The 20100-nt window shown below is 40.7% G+C and overlaps 1 protein-coding gene across 5 annotated transcripts in view; it reads right to left on the bottom strand.

The window, feature by feature from the left end:
* Positions 1-282: 282 nt before the first annotated feature.
* Upf2 (UPF2 regulator of nonsense mediated mRNA decay) overlaps positions 283-20100 on the bottom strand; it is a 111966-nt gene continuing 92148 nt past the window's right edge. For 2 of the 5 annotated variants that reach the window (XM_076939456.1, XM_034510109.2), the window contains 4 exons: positions 16812-16979; positions 10802-10943; positions 9756-9876; positions 283-1543 (listed from right to left, as the gene is read on the bottom strand). In XM_076939456.1, the coding sequence (XP_076795571.1) occupies positions 1534-1543; positions 9756-9876; positions 10802-10943; positions 16812-16979 (441 nt within the window). In that variant the 3' untranslated portion in view covers positions 283-1533. Of the gene's footprint in view, positions 1544-9751; positions 9877-10801; positions 10944-16811; positions 16980-20100 lie in introns of those variants that run through there. The other 3 variants (XM_034510110.2, XM_076939458.1, XM_076939457.1) reach the window with 3 other exon arrangements.

The following is a 20100-nucleotide window of genomic DNA, read 5'->3' on the forward strand; positions in this document are numbered from 1 at the left end:
CTTGGGAGACAGAGGCAGGCAAATCTCTAAGAGTTCTAGGTCTTCATACTGAGTCCAAAGGTCCACAGAGTAAGTACATAGAGCCAAGGCTACAGGGAGACTCTGGTTTTTTTGTTTGTTTGTTTTTTTGTGATCCTACCTCAGTAGTGAGTTCTGGGATTACAGTCATGTACTACCATATCTAGCAGAGAATATTTTTTAGTGAAGCATGAAGATGACCCTGGATGATACTAATTGACCCACTGAAAGATTTCCCAACCAAATAAAACAAATCATGCCAAATCCAAATTACAACACTTTATTGCAGCATCGGCAAAGGTCAGATTTCTGAAGCTGGTGAAGATTGGGCAGCATTTCCATGTGAAATGTTACAACTTTACAAGTTTTGTTTCTTATTGAAATCTACATGCAGAAACTGAAACATGGTAAAAGAAAGATGCAAAATAGAAAAAAGATGTAATCAAGTTGTAGCATACAGATGTGTTCTTTAACTAAATTACTATGCCTATTGGAAAGCAAATGAAGGATACCTATCCTACTAAATTAACAGACTGTCAGAAACAGACTAAGAACCCTCATTCTATTGGGGGAAGGGAACAAAAGGAAACGAAAACAAAAGCAAAGGAAAGGCTCTACTTGTTTCCACATCTTGTTTAGACAGAGGCTGTAACCCATGAAGGTCAACAACGTACTCTGATCCGCTTCTTGTTGTCCTTCGTTCTTCTGCGACATGCTCACTGGCACCGTTTGTTTTCAATGATACTTACAATGGGCTCAACTATATCCCTGTTCTTAGGCTGGTATCAGACCTCCTAAACCATCTGCACTAATGCTGTGCATATTAACAGTCTTCACAGTTTCTTTCACTCTAATAGGCAACTTTACATCACTGACTCTGATGGTTAACACAGGTTTTTCTCCCCCATCCCTTGCTCCTCTTGAAACAAACTCCTTAACGAAACCTTTCCTGGTGGCTTATCTGGCATTTGGATATCTTTCATCATTTTGTTGTCCTGCATGTAAGTTTTTACTAGAAGATTTTACTGCTTGCTCTATACTTTTCTACTGTAGTCCTGGAGCCCCCAAGTGTATCTTCTTCCAACATGGGATGTTCAATTCAGAGACACTGTAACTTAAATCAAGTTTAAAACTCAAGTTCATTTCCCCCATACCATTCCCATCTCAACCGTTTCTTCTCTGGCTCAGTCACCTCATGGACGCTCTTCTTGGTGTAACTGCTCAGTAGTCAAGTGAACCTTCTCATTTCTTGACTGCCATTCTCAAGAGAAGATTAACCCTCACGTGATTTCCATTACAAAAGGCCTTTCTGCCTTGTCTGGAAGCGTCGGCTTGTTCCGGTGTTGGCAGAGGCTGGTGTTTCTGCCTCATGGCCCCAGCCTGTCCCAGGTTTAGATTCGCAACTCTCTAGACCGACATGCTGAGATGTGTCCGCTGCTTTCATTCAATTGCTGGAGGACTCCACTATCCACAACATCAGATACAGGACCTAATGAAATGACACGTGCTGCTGGATCAACGTCTCCTAAAAGTACAAATACGGTGGCATTAGGAACTTTACCACATGGGGCAGGAAAGTGTCAATCATCAGCAACCACCATGCATAGTTAATGCTTCTTGAAGATCCTATATGCTCTCCACCTCCTACACCTAAGGCTCCTACACCTCCTCTTCAACTAATTTCCTCTCCCACACTTTTGATATGGTCATACACTGCCCAACCTGGCTTTGTACTTACTACATAGGTAATCATAACTCCTGATTTTCCTGTCTCCTGCTCCCCAGTCATCGGATTATAAATAGGCATGTGTTGCCATACTTGGCCCTCTACATATAATTTCTAAGATGCTGAGAAATCAATATGGTAAAGTGTAACCTCTAAAACATCGGACTATAATCTTATCTGGAAACAGTTGTTGGCAGATGTAATCAATTACGATGTAGCCATGCCAGAATAGGTTGAGCTCCCAACATGATACTGTTCTTACAGAAAAAAGTATGGACACAGACATGCACACAGGAAGAATGCTATTTCTTTCTGTGTGAAAGAAGACAGAGACACAGACTAGGGTGATAGACCTACAAGCTATGGGACCGCCAGCAAACTCCTGGAAGCTGGGATGCTTGAACATGTTCTCCACGGCTCAGAAGAAATCAGCCCCATCCACATTTCCTGCCTCCGCGACTGAGACAACGCAGCTCTGCTGCTGAAGCCACTCAGGGCAGGAGAAGGAACTGCTACACTATAGCTTATCAAACAGCAGGTCAGAGTAGCAAGACACTTTCAAGGAATAAAATACAAACACAGAGAAGTGTATCCTGAGCTGTGTCTACTCAGAAAAAAAAAAAAAAAATCTCTTCAAGACCTGAACTAAAAAAGGAGGGTAAATACCAACACAATCATTCCCTGACAGGAAGAAATTGAAGACACAAAAGTCTGTCCTGAAGTAATACAAGCAGCTTTCTGAAACAGAGTAACTAAGTGCAGTGGATGAGGACCAAATCTGTAAGACAGACTTCTAATAGAGTGCCACATGACTATCTTATAAAGAATTATCCCCAGTGATTCTAAGAGCTGAAAAAAGTATCTCTAATACATACTCGAGTTAATGCTATTCTAGGAAATATCTAACAAAACTACCAAATAACCTGAAAATGTTGATGTAAAGACATTCCCACATGGGGTATTGTGGAACAGAGTCTGGAGTTACAAGAGCTGAAGGCCCACCAGAGCTACACATAGGGAGAGTTTGTGTCAAAGAAAGCCATGGGCTGGGGGCTTAACTCAGTGGAAGAGCACATACCTTGTTGGGTGATTTACCCATCAATGTGGGTAGGAAATATAAAAAAAGTTGTGAGCCAGTTGTCCTAGCTGCTTGAAAAGATGAGATGGAGAACTAAGCCAGGGGCCAACCGCTTAAGTCAGTAAATAACTGATAGGCATCTGCAAAGTTTAGAGAACACTGCAATAATCCACATGAAACTGAAGCAGCTGGGTGTCAGTATCAACACTGGCTGAAGATGCCATAGTGTCAGCTTTTAAGAATAACTGAACTGAAAGCAACTTGCTCTGAAAGCAACCTCAGAAAAATACAAAAAAAAACCTAGAAAATAGTTTTACTTAAAGCACATTACCTCATTCAAAGTAAATACTTGTAATTTTCTAAAGAACTGAAGTTTTAATTTACGTTCTTATCAACTGATTAAGCCTATCAAATCCCTAGGCAAAGATGTTACAACTATTGCAGTAACCAGCCAGCAAGTAAATTTCACTTTAACTGCCATATCATGTCATGAACATTAATAACTGGCTTTAAAAAGAATCCATCACCTCAAGAATCTATTTGGAAGCAGTTTCTCAGGTGTTTATCTCATAGGCACAAGGTTCCCTCCCTCACACAGAAAACTCCTTACCACAGCACACTTACAACACTGGATGATACCACATTCTTCTACCAATGCTATCTTGATGTGAAAAGCAAAAAAAAACCAAACAGAATCCAAATTACCAGAAGATTCCATCTGTCATTTCTTTTTTTCCAAATAACTATATTTCTTCACTTAGAATTTAAATTGTAAAATCAGAGACCACTTGCTACTCCAAATGGCTTAACACCTCTTTACACGTTTGTCTTCTCTTTTACAATGTTCATTCGCACCTATATTTTTAAAGCGTTTATTATATGTTACAAAGGGCCGTTAAAAAGACTTATGTGATTTTTTTTTACCTGCATGTATGTTTATGTACCATGTACATGCCTGATCTCATGGAGGTTAGAGGAAAGAATCAGAGCCCTGGAAATGGAGTTACATTAGGTTGTGACTCTCCATGTGGGTGCTAGGAACCAAATATAAGTCCTCAGAAAGTGCTCATAACCACTGAGCCATCTTTCCAGCCACATGCCATTCCTGCTCCACTTCAGGCTTGACCTCAGAAATAACACCTGCTTCTGTTTAGCTAAGTACTAGGATAAGTGTGTGCCACCACGCAAGGCTCAGAGGGTCATTCTTAAAGATGGATGTGCTGGCTAGTCTTATATTACCTTGACACAAACTAGAGTTATGAAAGGAGAGAACCTCAATTGAGAAAAATGCCTTCATAAGATCCAGCTGTAAGACATTTTCCTGATTAGTGATTGATTGGGGAGGGCCCAACCCACTGTAGGTGGGTCCATCCCTGGGCTGGTGGTCCTGGGTTCTATAAGAAAGCAGGCTGAGCAAGCCATGAGGAGCAAGCCAGTAAGTACTCCTCTATGGCCTCTGTATCAGCTCCTGCCTCCAGGTTCCTGTCCTGATTGTATTGATGAACAGCAATATGCAAGTGTAAGCAAACAAACCCTGATCTCTCCAACTTGCTTTTTAGTCATAATTCTAAAACAACGTGGTATCAGTATAACTGAGGTACTGCTGTGACAGACCTGAGCACTATGCTAGAAAAGCCATCGAATGTGGAGAGCTCAGTGGGATGTTCTGTGGGAGCTCAGAAGATAACTGTGTACAAACCACGAGCCTGGCTTGGGATATTTCAGAAAGAAGTTTAAAGATTCCACTAGGGCCATTTGCTCTTTTAAGATACCGTGGTTCTGGTTAACTGGGGCTGAACAATCAGCTGGAATTAACAAGATACCAGAACTACTAAAGTGGAGCCTTTGGTTTGCTGAGATACTCGATGTTGTTGGTGCTGAGAATTAAGTGGTGATTAAGAGACCAGCAACAATGAGGTGGAATTTTCTAGAAAGTGTTTCCAGAGAGCCAGAGAAGCTTTGTTCCAGAGGCAACCCCAGTTGTACATCATGTTGGCAACAGAACTTAGCCATTTAAGAGTCACCCAGGCGGTACTGGTTTTGAAGGCATGAAGGGGTCACAGAGAGCAGCTGAGGCTCGGCACTGTGAGAGGCCATGGAAGGCCATTACTGAAGGTGCAGCCTCAACAGCAGGTGAAGGCCTGAGAATGAAGGGGGCATGAAGAGAAGCTGAGGCTGGCATGAAGAGGACCCCAGCAGTTTTGGAGATGCCAGTACCATGGGACAACCACCGAAGACACAACAGCAGTGGAGTGGAGCCCTCCAGAGCCTAGAAGACAAGCTGTGTGCTAGAGAGGGCAAAGCTGCAGAAGTGACCCAAGCCCTTTAGAGTCCAGAAGCTCATTGAGTGGATCCCAGACATTGGACATAGTATTGTTTACACAGCTGGAGTTTTGTTTTGATTGTGACTGTGCCCTGGTTCTTCTTCCCTCTTGAATTATATACTTTAAAGTATGCAACTTAATTTTGATTTTTACAGGTGCCCACAGATAAAGACTTTGACTTTTAAAAGAGATTTTGGAATTTTTAGGAAGAATGAATATTTTAAAGAGACTAAAGTTTTAATGTGTTTAAATTTTTAATAACTGTGGGACTTTTAAAAGTTATTTATGTTTTTAATGTGAGATCTTGGGGATGAATAAGAAAGGAAAAGTGGTTTAATAGTGATGTGTTTCTGTGTTAGGTTGACAAGGGGTCAGTTGTACTGGCTGGTTTTGTATGTCAACTTGACACATGCTAACAGTCATCAGAAAGGACTTCAGCTGAGGAAATGCCTCCATAAAATCTAGCTGCAAGGCATTTTCTCAATTAGTGATCAGCAGGGGAGGACCAGCCCAGGGTAGGTGGTGTCATCCTGGGCTGGCAGTCCTGGGTTCTATAAGAGAGCAGGCAGACATGCCACTCTTGGGCATATACCCAAAGGATTCTCCATCCTACCACAAGGACACTTGCTAAGTTATGTTCATAGCAGCTTTATTCATAATAGCCAGAAACTGGAAAACAACCTTGATGTACCTCAACTCAAGAATGGATTAAAAAAGAAAAAGTGGTACATTTACACAATTACTTAGCTGTTGAAAAAAAAAAAAAAAGATATCATGAAATTTGCTGGATGGAACTAGAAAACAAAATTATCATTCTGAGTGAAGCAATTCAGACCCAGAAAGATAAACATGCTTTGTGCTCACTTATAAGTAGATATTAGCCATCAAGTACAGGGTAATCATGCTACAATCCAGAGACCCAGAGAGGCTAAGCAATAAGGAGATCTTAAGAGGGGGTGCAAGGATCTTCTAAATAGGTTTTTGAGAGTGGACTGGGGGCGGGTGGGGATGGGAATAGGAGGGATCAGGTTGGGGGGATGAAGGGAGAGAATACTAGGAGAGATAGCTGGGATTGGGGGACCTTTTGGGAGTGAGGTAGAAACCGAGTGCAGTGGAAACTCCATGGACTCTACGAGGATGACACTAGTGAAGAGTCCTAGTAATGGGGACACAGAGCCTAAATTAGCCATGCTCTGTAACCAGGCAAGGCCTCAAGTGGAGGGATTGGGACACCAACCCAGCCATAAACCGTCCGACCTACAGTTTGTCATGCCTGCAGGATGTGCTGGGACTATAAAGCCTAGCATAATTGTCATTAGAGAGCCCAGAGAGACTTTATCCAGAGGAAGAGTCCCACAGCCAAATATCAGAGCTCAGAGTCCTTTGGAGGAGGAGGAAAGATAGGAGGAGCCAGAGGGATCAAGGACACTACAAGAACATGTCCCATAGAATCAACCAATGGGGAGCCAAGTGGGCTCACAGAGATCAGGGTGCCAGAATGGGTCTGACGTAGGTCCTCTGAACTCTGAATACGTATTATGATTGTGTAGCTCAGTGTTCATGTGGGACTCCTAACAGTGGGAGCAAGGGCTGTTTCTGACTCTCTTGCCTGCCTTTGGGACCCTTTTTATCCTACTGGGTTGCCTCATCTGGCCTTGATGTGAGAATATGTGTCTGGTCTTAATATAGCTGTTATTTGTATTTGGTTCATGTACCTGGAAGGCTTGTTTTTTTCTGAGGGGAGAGACTGGGGGATGATAGGGAGGAGAAACTGTGCTTGGGTTGTAATATTTGAGAGAATACATGAGAAAAAAATACATGAGAAAAAAAAAAAAAGAAAAAAAAAAAAAAAAGAAAGAATGCCTCTGCATCAGCTCCTGCCTGCAGATTCCTGCCCTGACTTCCTTTAGTTATGAACAGCAACATGGAAGTGTAAGCTGAATAAACTGTTTCCTCCCAACTTGCTTTTTGGTCACGATGTTTCGTTGCAGCAATAGAAGCCCTAACTAAGATGATGGATATTTTTTTTTTTTTAAAGTTGTGGTGTTAGATAAAACAGACCAAGAAGTTAGCTGAAGAGTAGAGGAGACGGAGAAGAAAATGAAGTGATTAAACATGGACTGTAAAAGTCTCTTTATCTGTTCAACAAATGATGTTATTCTGCTTCTGTTAGATGCCAGGGAGTAAGTACCCCATAGGAGAGACAAGATAAAACAGTCGTTGCCTCTAAAGCAACCTTCTGTGGGAACAGAGACAAGCTGACGGGTAATTAAGCAGGAAGTGCTCTGTTGAATATACTGAGTCATGGCAGCATATCTTCACTTAGGCCAGTTCCAAGAATACCAAGGCAGGCCCTAAAGAAGGAACAGAATTACCTAGGGTTGGGGAAAAGCAGGATATGGCTCCAGAATGAGGGAGTTAGGAATACAGTTAATTAAGAGGCAAGCTTGGCCAAGAATATGAGAAAGAACATTAAGAAATGTTAAGCAAGCTGTGTAATTCAGACATTATCCTGTAAGCTCAGCATGAGGAGCCACTGAAGGGCTTTAGGTAGAAGGCTTCACAAGGTCAGATGGCAGACTGCATCTCAGAATACTAGGTATAAAGCAGCAGCCTGCACTCGACCTTAGCTAGACCTGTGATGCAGTATTCCACAAGAGAAGTAATGGTCCCTTGATCTGAATCATGGCACTGATGTGGAAAACATGGGCAAATCTAAGAGTTACTTAGTAGAATACCACAGAGAAATTAACTTATTGTTTAGACAATTATTAATTAAAATTGAAGGAGAGAGATGAGACAAACCCCAAACCTCCTTTTCAGGGTGCAGATAAATGGGCTGGCAATGTTTGCATTAACTAAGCTGAAGAGCACAGTGGGAGAGGGGGGTTGGATCAGGGCATCATCATGTGAGGTTTGTCTCAGACACACAGAAACTCAAGTTCAAAGTATTGGTAAGACTTGATAGCAAACGGACCACAGCAGGGATGAACTGTACAGAAAATAGAAGGCTAAGAGGAGGCTGAGGACCGAACCCACAGGGAAAGGACATCTGTACTGTCTATCTGTGCTCACAGAGTTAAGTGAGGTTGGAGAGAGTGGGATGGAGAGATGGGAAAAAACCAGACCCCAGCAGTCAGAGAAACTAAGAGGTGGGTACATCAGGAAAAGAGAGCCAGGTGTGGTGACACATGACTTTAATCCCAGTAGTTAGGAAGAAGACAGAAGCTGATCTCTCAGTCCAAAGCCACAGAGCTACTACATAGTGGGACCCTATCCTAAAAAAGGGGGAGTGGGACTGGGGCGATGGCTCAGTGGCTTGAAGCACCTGTGCTTTTTCAGAGGAGTCAGATTTGATTCCTACTTCAGGTCCGGGGAATTCAATGCCTCTTCTGACCTCCTCAGGTACCAGGGATGTACATGGCACACAGATATACATGCAGGCAAAACACTCATACACAAAAAATTAAAAGTGTAAAAGAAAAAAACCCAAAAACAAACAAACAAACAAACAAGAAAACAAAAACAAAACAAAACAAAACAAAAAAACAAAAAAACCCCTCCAAAACCAGAAAACAAAGCTTACACTGTGAGCATGACTCAGACAATGCCCAAGGGGCAGTAAGGGTGCCCAGTGAAGCTTCAGCATAATGGCGGACTAAGTCACAGCCTTCCCTGGAGGAAAGGAATAACAAACAGGGCTCCTCCTCTCAATGGGAAACTCTGAAGGGACATGGGACAATGCTAATGAAGAGTTTAGGAAAGACTCAATGGGCATACACGTTCATGTATAAATTTATATAATTTATATATTTATGTATCTATTCTCCACACGTTATTTTTGTTTCCTACTTCCTAGAAAGTACTTCATATTAAGTCTCTCATTTAAAAAAAAATCACTAAGGTGGGCAGTGTTGGTGCATGCCCTTAATTTCGAGCAGAAGCAGGCAGATCTGATTCAAGGGCAACTTGGTCTATAGACTGAGTTCTAGGGCAGCAAGGGCTACACAAAGAAACCCTGTTTTGAGCCCCTCCCCCGAGAACAACAATAATAACAACAACCACCAAGAAAACAACAAAAGACTCAAAAGCCAAAACCAACAAGAACAACTAGGGCAGAATTAACTCTAAAGCACTCACAAGTTCATTTTTCCAGTGGACGCTAGCTCTGAGAGCACTGACACTTGTTTTCCTCTACTTTTCAACAACTCAACATATAAAAATGATTAAAAGACATTTACTCTGAGTAGAGAAAGTCTTTGGTATTGACAAAAATACTTGAGAAGTTACCTACCAAATGGAAATGTCAATATTATGAGAAATATTAAAATGAAATACTCTAGTAGTTTTGGTCCCTATGATGATAAAAGGAGATAGATATTATCAGGAACACTACAGCATACACTTTAAGCTACTTTTAGAAAGTGAATAGGTAAGAAATGAATACCTCTCACTGCCTCTTAAGCTACTTTGTATTTTTAGTGGCAATGTAACAGGCTTCAATAAAATTAAGCTCTATCACTGAGTCTAATCATAAATTCTCAATTTGTTCACAGAAGCGTCAGCAACAGAAACACTTGTTAGGAAGAAGCCAGTGAAGGTTACTTACCTCCCACCAGTCTTAAAGATTAGATCTGCATTAGGTGCTCCCTTTGGATGTTGGTAACGAGGCCGCCGCTCACGATTAGTGTTTGCTGGAGCTGGGCGCTGTGCAAGAGACTGCAACATTTCTGTGATTAGAAGCAAAGAGGAAAATGCTGTTAGCTCTTGTAAGTATAGAACTCTACAAACCTACGAAATACCAGGGAAATAAAGTTCATTAGTCCTTACATGTAGGTAGCTGACTCTTTCAAAGAGGAATATTATATAGGGTAATGATTACAAAGTATTGAAAACATGAAAAAGCAAAGGAAGTAATAACTGTGATAACTACATTGAACGCCTAGGGGCGTTGTTCTCCACAGGCACTGTCCATCCGGGTTTTTTCCAACAGCAGCTCTCACTGGACTTGGATCCTGGTTGGAATCTGCCTCCCAGCACTGGGGTTACACACCTGGCTTTTTATGTGAGTGTTGGGAACTTCAAGTCCTTATGCCTGCATCGTAAACATACTACAAATTCAACTTTATAGCCCCAACTTCCCACATTTTTATTTTTATTCAAGTTGATAAGATTTATTTTTATATCTGGTTGCTGTGGTGCACTTGGGGGGCAGAAGCAGATGGATCCCTAAGTTGAAGGCCAGCTTGGTCTACAGAGAAAGTTCCAACACAGCACTACACAGAGAGACACTGTCTTGAAAAAAAAAAAAAAGGAAAAAATTATTATTAATTTTAATTCTGTACATAAGTGGATTATGTGCACATGAGTGCAGACAAAAGCCAGAGGAGTTGGTTACAGGTAATTTGTGAGCCACCTGATGTAGTTGTAGTTGAAGGAAATTAAACTCAGAAGTATGGAAGAGAAGTATGTGCTCTTAACTGATGAGCCATCTTTCCAGCTCCTCTATACATTGTTAATAAGTGAGCTTCCTTTTTTTTTTTTGAAATAGTCTTACTATGTAGTCCAAGCTGTCCTCATGGTGATCCTTCTGCCTCAGCCTGCAGAGTGATGGCATGTAGGGCAATGACCTGTGCTACCATTCCTAGCCTGTACCTTGATAATCTTCTTGTTCTTGTCGTTCATTGATGTCTAAGGTGAGCTTTTTCATTCTCATCCTTTCCTCTTGTTCTGCTTGTTGCTGGTTCCAGTGATTTGCAGCAAGTTGGGATGACATGGGCACATTGAGAATCTTAAACTGGAGGAAAAACGACACTGGAATCAGAAACAGCCTGATAACATAGCAAGGACAATTAAATGAGTTTACAAAACATACTATCTATCCTTCACTGAAAACCAGATTTGTCAAAGCTGTATTATGCTAAGAAGAAACAAAGCCTTTAGGTGGATGGGCACTGGAAGGCTACCAGGTTTGACCGACTTCAGGAACAGCAATGCTCTTGAAGCACGCACCCAGAGACAGGACCACCTTTCATCCCACAGACACGTCATAGGTGAACAACAGCAAGATGAGCAGCACACTCCTTCATTTCTCCCTGCCTTCCCAGCTCAGACGGAGACGTGATGCGAGGAGGGAGGGTAACATAACTGACAGAGGCCAGGTCCTTTCTCAGAAAGCCCATGTTCAGCATGATGTTTCTAGCTTAGGAATGCACACGGCAAACAAACCTAGATAAAAATCTATAAAATACAGCCCATGGCTCCCTGGAAAATTTTAGGTAAGCTATGATAACTAGCTAAGCATAAAAATAAAACGAAGTGTTTCATAACCTAAACTCTGTGGCCCCCCCCAGTGTGTGTGCTTCACATAGGAGACTCATCTGTGACTGGATCAAAGGCACGGTGTGGAAAGGCAGGCTTCTGAGAGCCATGTGTGCTCAGTATCCCAGACCTCTCTCTGTGAAACACGCCTCCAGACTGCTCAGCCATCACATTTAACATTACACGAGATCTGATTCATTGCCCTCTGACTTGAAAACTTAGTTCTTCAAGTGTTCTTTATCGCCATTTTCCTTATGGTGGACATCAGTCAGTCAGTGTCCCTCTCAGACTGCAATAACATGATAACTACACACACAAGGTCAGACATACAATGTGTACATCTCACCGACTGTATTCTGTTTTTATGATATCAGACAACATTTCACATACCAAGATAAAACATACTAAGTTAAACTAATTTTCTAGCCCAGGGTGATTGAGATGGAAACAATAAAGAAGTAAAAACCCAATTTCATTTTTTTAAACTTTATCTATTTAGATAGTTAAAAAAAAAAAAAACAACCCGATTTCTTAATGTAAACACACACCAGTATCCTAATCCTTGGTTAGGAGGCTGGTTCTCTCAGTCATTACACTTCCTGGTCTCAAGCACTTAAAAATATATGGAAATTTTTAGAAGGAAATAGCCTAACAGTCTTACAAAATACTAGAACAAGATAGCCAATAAGAAACATACATAGGTAATTTTTTGATAATTGTTATAAGATACTTTTTTCTATTACATTTAGATGTTCAGTAAAATAATAACATTTTTCTCTTTACTACATTCCCATGCTAAAACCTGAAATTTCTTCTCAAGTTCAGTTATGAAAAACTTAATTATATTGCCAGTATACTAATAAAATAGTATGAAGTATTATAAAGAAATTATAAAGTATTTTATACTTTATAAAGTATACTTTATATACTTTATATATAATACTTTATAAAGTATTATAAAGAAAGATGTTACTTTAAGCTGCATCATGCACATAGCTACATTATAAAACTACGTATGTATACATACTATGAAGTGCCACGTTACAGTAAGTACTGATTATCCCAGTCAAAATGTAAAAACCTGATTTCATTTTTCAGATGAAACAAGTCAGAATTCGTTAGGAATACTGGCTGTAAAACCTCCAGTACTAAGTTAAATATACGTTGCCTTTTTCAAACATTCATGTTATTTGCACCTTTGCTTGTGGGGAAGGAGAGAAGTAGGTGCTGGGTCCCTAAGAGCCGGAATTACAGATGTCTGTGGGATCCTGGTTTGTTTTATGGTGCTTCAGACCAAACTCTATCCTCCTGGTTGTATCACAAACACTCAACTGTTGAGTGATCTCCCTAACCCCCACTTAGCATTTTTACAAATAAAATATGCTAAACTATATAGCAGAGCTGCATGTTAAATGTTTTACTTTAATTACTCAAATTCATAATATGCAAATGTAAAACTTGTTCTGGTTCTCCTTTTACTTCTCTTCACCTACTCACTTCACCGATCCAGTTTTCCCGCTGCTGACTGTCACAGAAAGGTATCTCTAAACACAAATGTAGTACAAAGGCATCTTTCACTGAAGGAAAGAATTAAACACTCCTATACAGCAATACATTTCAAACTTGTAGAAAAGCCACTGCACCAGAAGGCCAACTGTCAAAAGCTAAATTAAAAAAAAAAAAAAAAAAAAAAAAAAAAAAAAAAAAAGAACAAAATACACTTTCTTACTCAGACCACAAAATACCATGATATTTTTAAAAATAATTTTCCTGAAACTGGCTTTCAAATTAATGACCCTGTTTCAGCCTCTCAGAATTATAAGTATGCATCACCATGCCTGGCCATCTTAACTTACTGTCGAAGCCTATGTGTTGTATAAGGACTAACCAGCATGTTCAAGTTGATGACAATGCATTCTTATGTATACCTGGATATAACAAAGAGGAAAACTAGTATTGTTTTTTATTTTATTCAGAAAAGATATTACTAAGTTTCCTTTTAGTTAATAAAACTAGAATCCGAGATACATGTTATTACTTTAGTAGCTATGCAGTAATGGGAACCAAGAAACACTTATTACAGTTGCTAAATACTGTCCTTTGCCCCGACCCCTTGTGCCATTGTAAAGCCTTTGTGCATAGTATATGCCTTAAAATGTTAGAATTAAATGACCTTTTCAGACTTTCTTTTTTGTGCCAAGAAAAGCCATTGGCATGGGTAGGGAGTATGAAGGAAGAGCACAGAGAATAAAGGAGACGGAAAATATGATGAGTAAGATTTTTTAAAAAGCCTAGGTCAAAAAAGTAAGCAAGCCTAGGGGAAAACATTAAAACTGGGATTTGAGAATCCTGGTCACAGTGGCAAATTACCAACTCCAGGTAGTCAAAAAGCAGTTTTGGCAAAGATCTGGGCACAATCCCAAATTCAAGAGTCTTACCAAAACTGGCTCTCATTTTCCTCCTTAGAGACCAAATGAACAGAGAGCACACTCATGGTCTATAGACAGTAGAGGGGTGAAGCCTGGTTAGAGCTACCCCCAACCCCGTGGTGTGTGTGTGTGCATGCACACACAGGCATACCTGTACAGAGAGGGGTGGGAGGTGATGAAGGAAGCATTTGACTTTACCATGATAACTTTAATGTTAGTCATGATGTAGTCCTTGCAAGCCCTATTATTCTACTATTACTGAAGCTATTTTATACACTAGCCAGCAAAATAAAGGTACAAAGTGGGACTTCTATGATCACTTATTTAAACAGGAAATTATGGATAGGAACAGAGTTACTCATCTAGAAATTAAAAAAAAAAAAAAAAACACAGAGGGGAATTGTATGTAGTCATCTAACGCAAACTTAGGCTGGGATCAGCACTGTGGAGGGTGGGTGAGCACAGGGCAAGGTGACCCTCAACCTTGGGGTAGGGTGCTGATAATTATCTTAATCTCTCCTTGTTTTCTTACTGAAAAGGAAGGAGGGGTGTCCGTCTTAACTTAGTGAGGTTGTCTTTATCAAGGGGTAGGCCCTCAGCCCTCATACCTGCCTAGTAGCTTGACTGCCAAGAATAGAGACTCCCAGCCATACTCCTGGAGGTCAAGAGTCAGAGCTCCTCTTATGTGCAGGGAGTTAAATGACTCATCTTGCTTATTCCCAGGGTTTGAGTACTGGCACCCACTCTGGTTCCTTAGGAAGATGCAGAGGGTGGTGGCTACTGCTGAGTTGCAGGTTCTGGTACTCTTACTTAACAATGCTAAGGGCATGGAGGTGGCCTCCATGAGCCCCAGGTTCAAGAAGGGGCTAGGTCTCAGCAAGCGTATAAAGGGAGTCAGAATCTTTACATGGGCTCCCATCCTAAGGATGGTGCTGCAGAGCTGTTCTTTGTCCTCAAGACAGAGAGGCAGACATCCAAGACCAACGTGGTGTCACCAGGAGCTAGCCCTGCTAATCTTTCAGGGATTCTTGCTCACCGTTAACCTCTTCATAGGATCTTTTGGCCCCCATCCCCAGGAAAGCCTTGAGAGAGAGAGAGAGAGAGAGAGAGAGAGAGAGAGAGAGAGAGAGAGACTGACTGACTCTGTGTCTTTCAGGCATAGACAGTACTCACTAATGGCCTGTCTGCAAGCAGAGCCTCCCTTCATGCTTGTCCCTAAGCCTGTTGTCTCCTTTCACTTCCTTTATCCTTCATCTTCCCAAGCTGACACTGTGAGTTCCTTTACTAAACCAGAGAGAAAGCTCCAAGAGAGAAGAATTTACTTAATTTATGCTTTACACAAAGGGCCCAGCACGAACACAAATGAGACAAATGGTCATGTGAATAGCATGTAAACCAGTTAATTAGACTTGACTACCTGTGACAGCTACCTTATTTCCTAAAAGTTGTTATTTCTTTCATTCTAATACATATCATTTTACAAAAATGTTAATTATAACATGAATTAATTTAGAAATGAACCTAATATCAGAAATGATAAGACATAAAAGCAGAACTGGTATTTGTGCATGCAGGAACTGTTTCTGACAGCTTGCCTTTATCCTTGTATACCATGTTTTATTATCTCAGTAGGAGATAAGGCCCATGAGGACAGTTGGTACTCCATCCTTTTTGTGACCTATAGTCCTAGGACCTAGACTCATACACATGCTTACTAGTGCATGGCTGATGCTCAGTAAACATCTGCTAAATGAACACATGAATCCCCAAAGTAATGGCTCAGTAGCCAGCGAAATGACTTTCAGGGACCATATGCTAACATACAGCAAAGAAAGAAAGAGTATAGTAAAAATGTAAGAGAAGGTGTGGGGTCAGATAACAGACTTCAAGAAAACAATCAAACCTTGGCACTAAGTACTTTCTTGGTATATGTTAGTCCATATCCTCCTCTCCCTTATCCTACACCCATAATACTGAGCTTCCTTTGTAAAACCCAAATGAAAAGGACCTCACCGATCCGTGGAGAACTGCAGACGCACCCCAAATCACTCACGAGAAACACAACTTGATGCAAATTGCAAGAGGTTTACTGGCTAGCCAGGGCTGTCTTTCCTTCAAGCCCGCGCAGGGGCAGCGGAATTCAGCAGCCGCACAAAAGAAGTTTACAGCTTTTAAGGGGGCATCTACAAACCAGGTGGGGGTGGAGTTAGGGAAGAGGGAAGGCTGAGAGTGGAGTTAGGGAAGGGGGAAGGAGGGAGAACAGGTCACTAGGTCATGGATACATTTGATCTCAAATTCCTAAGATGCATGGTGTGTCACTTTATAATTGGCTATTTCGAAGTAGTTTCACACTATATATCATGAGCTCCAGTTCAAGGGGGTCAGGCTTATCTCAAACTTTTAACATCCTGGCACCAACTGTCTCAGGGCTGTTAGTTCAAAGCGCGGCCAAGCTAATCTCGGGCCCATAGCATCCTGACACCATGAATCTTAAGATTTGTTTAGTTAGGGCCATCTGTTCAAATGGTCAGCTAATTTCCTGGGACTGAGGCAACACAGTGTTTGACTTACAGGTTTTTATGTCTTTGCTTTTAAGAGTAGGGTTCAGGGGATCAACTTATGATTTTTCTATCTTTCACCTTATATAGTTTTCTACTTCAAGTCAAAGAATTTATATGTTCTTACAAATATATACACACTTAGAACTTAAGAGCCCTTTCCATAAACACACATTGTTTAAAGTCAATCAGTGCATCAATCAACCAATTATTATGAATAATATCTCTATAATTGAATACGCTAAAAGTTTACATCTCTTTTTATAGGAAAAGGGTAACTTGAAATTTATTAAACAAAGTAAATTCTCATATCTGATAACCAACAAAAAAACTAACTACCCAGGGGACAAATCTTACCTGCTGTTTATTGCCCTTTCTTGTTAACATGACAAACGGCATCGTGTCTGCAGACTCTGTCTCTCCTTCCCCACCACCAAGAGGGGGCCCTTTCCTCAGCTGGCTTTTGAGATGCAAAGGAATAGCAACATCAAGTTGGTGTACTTTAACAGATTCACCACTTCGCTGCTTCAAGACAGAAATTTAAAAAGTATATAAATATTCTGAAACACACACAGAGAGATATAAAAATAAACTGCAAACAATTCATTCAACATAGTATTTGTTAAAACACAATCTTAAGAGTCAGAGACTGGGAAACACAAGACAAAGACATGTTTCTCCTCAATGCCCAAAAAGCCTTTGAGTCTGACCTACAAGGAACCCTGTGATTCTGTTTACTGCGCCAGCCTCCACAGGCACACAGCACTGTGGGTCCCACAGACTGAGTTCTTCAAAAGCATCCTGTCCCTTTCCCTCTCATGGCACAGAGAATCTCGGGGTCTGTGAAGTCTGACTCTTCCATGGTTTATTAACCTCTCCCCAGCACTCACAAGCAACACTGTACATATGACAGGAACTCATCAAACACTCAAAAACAAAAGAAATCTATAGCAATTCACATTAATTTCTCAGTTGTGGTATCAACTGATTTTAGCATTTATAATAAATTTTCCAAAAATTAATTGCATAAATCTTCACTGATGACTAACTTTGCATTAAGTTTGGAGGTAGTAAGATTAAAACAAGTTAGTTCTGGAGTTTGGGAGATGGCTCAGTAGGCAAAGTGCAGGCTATGCGTGCATGGGGACCTAAGTCTGGATGGCTAGCACACATATAAAAGGCTGGGTATAGTATTTGTAGTTCTAGCCCCAGGAGACAGACACAGGAAGATCCCAGATAGGGGCTCACTAACAAGACTGTGTAAGCAAATCTCTAGGTTCAAAAATAATATGAAGCCGGGCAGTGGTGGCGCACGCCTTTAATCCCAGCACTTGGGAGGCAGAGGCAGGCGGATTTCTGAGTTCGAGGCCAGCCTGGTCTACAGAGTGAGTTCCAGGATAGCTCAGGCTACACAGAGAAACCCTGTCTCGAAAAACCAAAAGAAAGAAAGAAAGAAAGAAAGAAAGAAAGAAAGAAAGAAAGAAAGAAAGAAAGAAAGAAAGAAAGAAAGAAAGAAAATATGAAGAGTGATAGATGAAGACACACAATGTCAATTTTAGTATATACACACACATGCATGCATGCAGAGGTGGTGGTGGGATTGATTTGGTATACCTTCAGAAAGCTCATAAACTTTTAAATGAGACATACACATAAACTATTAATACATCAGAGGCATCACCTACATGGAGTATGCCTAACTGAGAGAAGGCAAGCACAGGGATTTCATGAAAGACTGAATAGAAACAGGACTTATGAGAACATTAAAGACTTAGTGTAACTTCTTCTAAGCAGATAGTAAAATAGCAGTTTTTAGAATACAGAAAAAAATTAGGAAGAACAGATGCAAAAGTAGGGTCTGAAATAAAATGAATGTAGGGGATCCTACATTCATGCTATCAATTCCTGTCTGCATCCTAATGAATGCAGCAGACTGATTCCTCTGAGGTCTCAACATTGCTTTTCTAACATTTAAATCATCTTTTGATGCAAACTTCATATGTTCAAGAGACTTGCCTATCAAGCAAAATTTTATTGTTTTTTGTTTTCTAGTTACAATTCATCAGAATTGCCCTGAAGTACCTTCAGATTTATTAGATTTATAAGGATCTTTTACTTAAAAAATGAAAAGTACTATGATAGGTAAATCTTGACCTGCAAAATATTTTTGAATTATTACTGACTAGAAAATTAACATATTCTAAGGTTTTTAAATACAAAAGTGTACTAGTGTCTGTGCTAATTCCTCCATTTTCTCTCTGTGTTCCTCAGCCTAAGATGCAACCACTGTTAGCAATGGGTTGTTTTTCCAGTTTCCCTTACATACTAACATATACAAATAATCAAACAACGATTTCCAAGCAAACTGTCCTATACTAAACACAAATAATTAATTTGCAATGCCAGAATGCCAGAGATTGAATCCAGAGCTTTGAACATGTCCAGGTAACATCCTACCACAGATCTGTATCCCCAATTCAACTATCATCATCATCTTACTTTTCTGAGTCAGGATTAAGCTCACTAAGTTTCCTATAGTAGCCTTGAATTCATTCTGTAGTTCATGTAGGCCGTAACTTTGAGATCCACCTGCTTCAGTTTTCTGAGTCATGAGGATTATAGGTATGGCACATATTTTTCTTTACAACCCTATTCTGGGGCATCTTTCTATTTGAACATATACTCATGGGGTGGGCAGCATATATAAATGCATGCATATCTTCTTATCTGATTCTTCATTGATAGATACTACCATTTATCACTGATAGACACAGCAGGACTTATTTTACATTTATTTTGCATGGTTTTTCCCCTAGGGGAGCAATAGAGGAGTGTAGAACATGCGCTCCAGTGAGTACACAGGTCAGAGGACACCTTGCAATGGCTCGTTTACTCCTTCCACCATGTGGGTCCTGGGGAGGAATTCAGATCTTCAGGCTTGACAGCAATGCTCTTACCTGCTAAGCCATCTCATAGACCCTAGTGGTCTTGAGAGATTACTGGATCATGGGGATATTCATCTACTAGTGGAGTCATAATCTGATGGTATCACTGAGAAGTAACACAAACTTAGGAAGTGAAACCTTGCTAAGGCTTTAGCATGAGATCCTTTATAGAGTCATGTTAGAAGGAGTCACCAGGCTGGGTATGGGTGCTAGTGCATGTCTTTAACCCCAACACTAAAGAGGTGAAGACAAGCAGATCCTTGTGAGTTCAAAGCCAGTTTGATCTATAAAGCAAGTTCCAGGCAAGATTGATCTGGCTATACAGTGAAACTCTGTCTCAAAAAATCCCAACAAAACAAAACAAAATAAGTTCAGTCCCCAGCTAGGAGTGCTACTTTGGGAAGTGTTTGAGGTGAGAACTTGTTGGAAGAGAAAGTGCATTCTGGAGAAAGACCCTCTGAAAGAGAGTCCCTGGCCCCTTTCTGCCTCTCATTATCATGCCTCAGGCATAAAGCAATAATGGACTGAAAATGGGGGCCAAAGGAAATCTTTCTTTCCTAGAAGTTGTTCTCTCAAGTGTCACAGTGACAGGTCTAACCAACACAAGCCTGGCTGCAGGAGCAGGTTACTGAGGGCATAGATGTTCTCAGGAATGTGTCTCCATGGGGTGATAGCTTCCTACACTACAAACTTCCTTCATG

Source organism: Arvicanthis niloticus, chromosome 8 (genome assembly GCF_011762505.2).
Source record: "Arvicanthis niloticus isolate mArvNil1 chromosome 8, mArvNil1.pat.X, whole genome shotgun sequence".
In the NCBI taxonomy this organism is placed as follows: Eukaryota; Metazoa; Chordata; class Mammalia; order Rodentia; family Muridae; genus Arvicanthis; species Arvicanthis niloticus.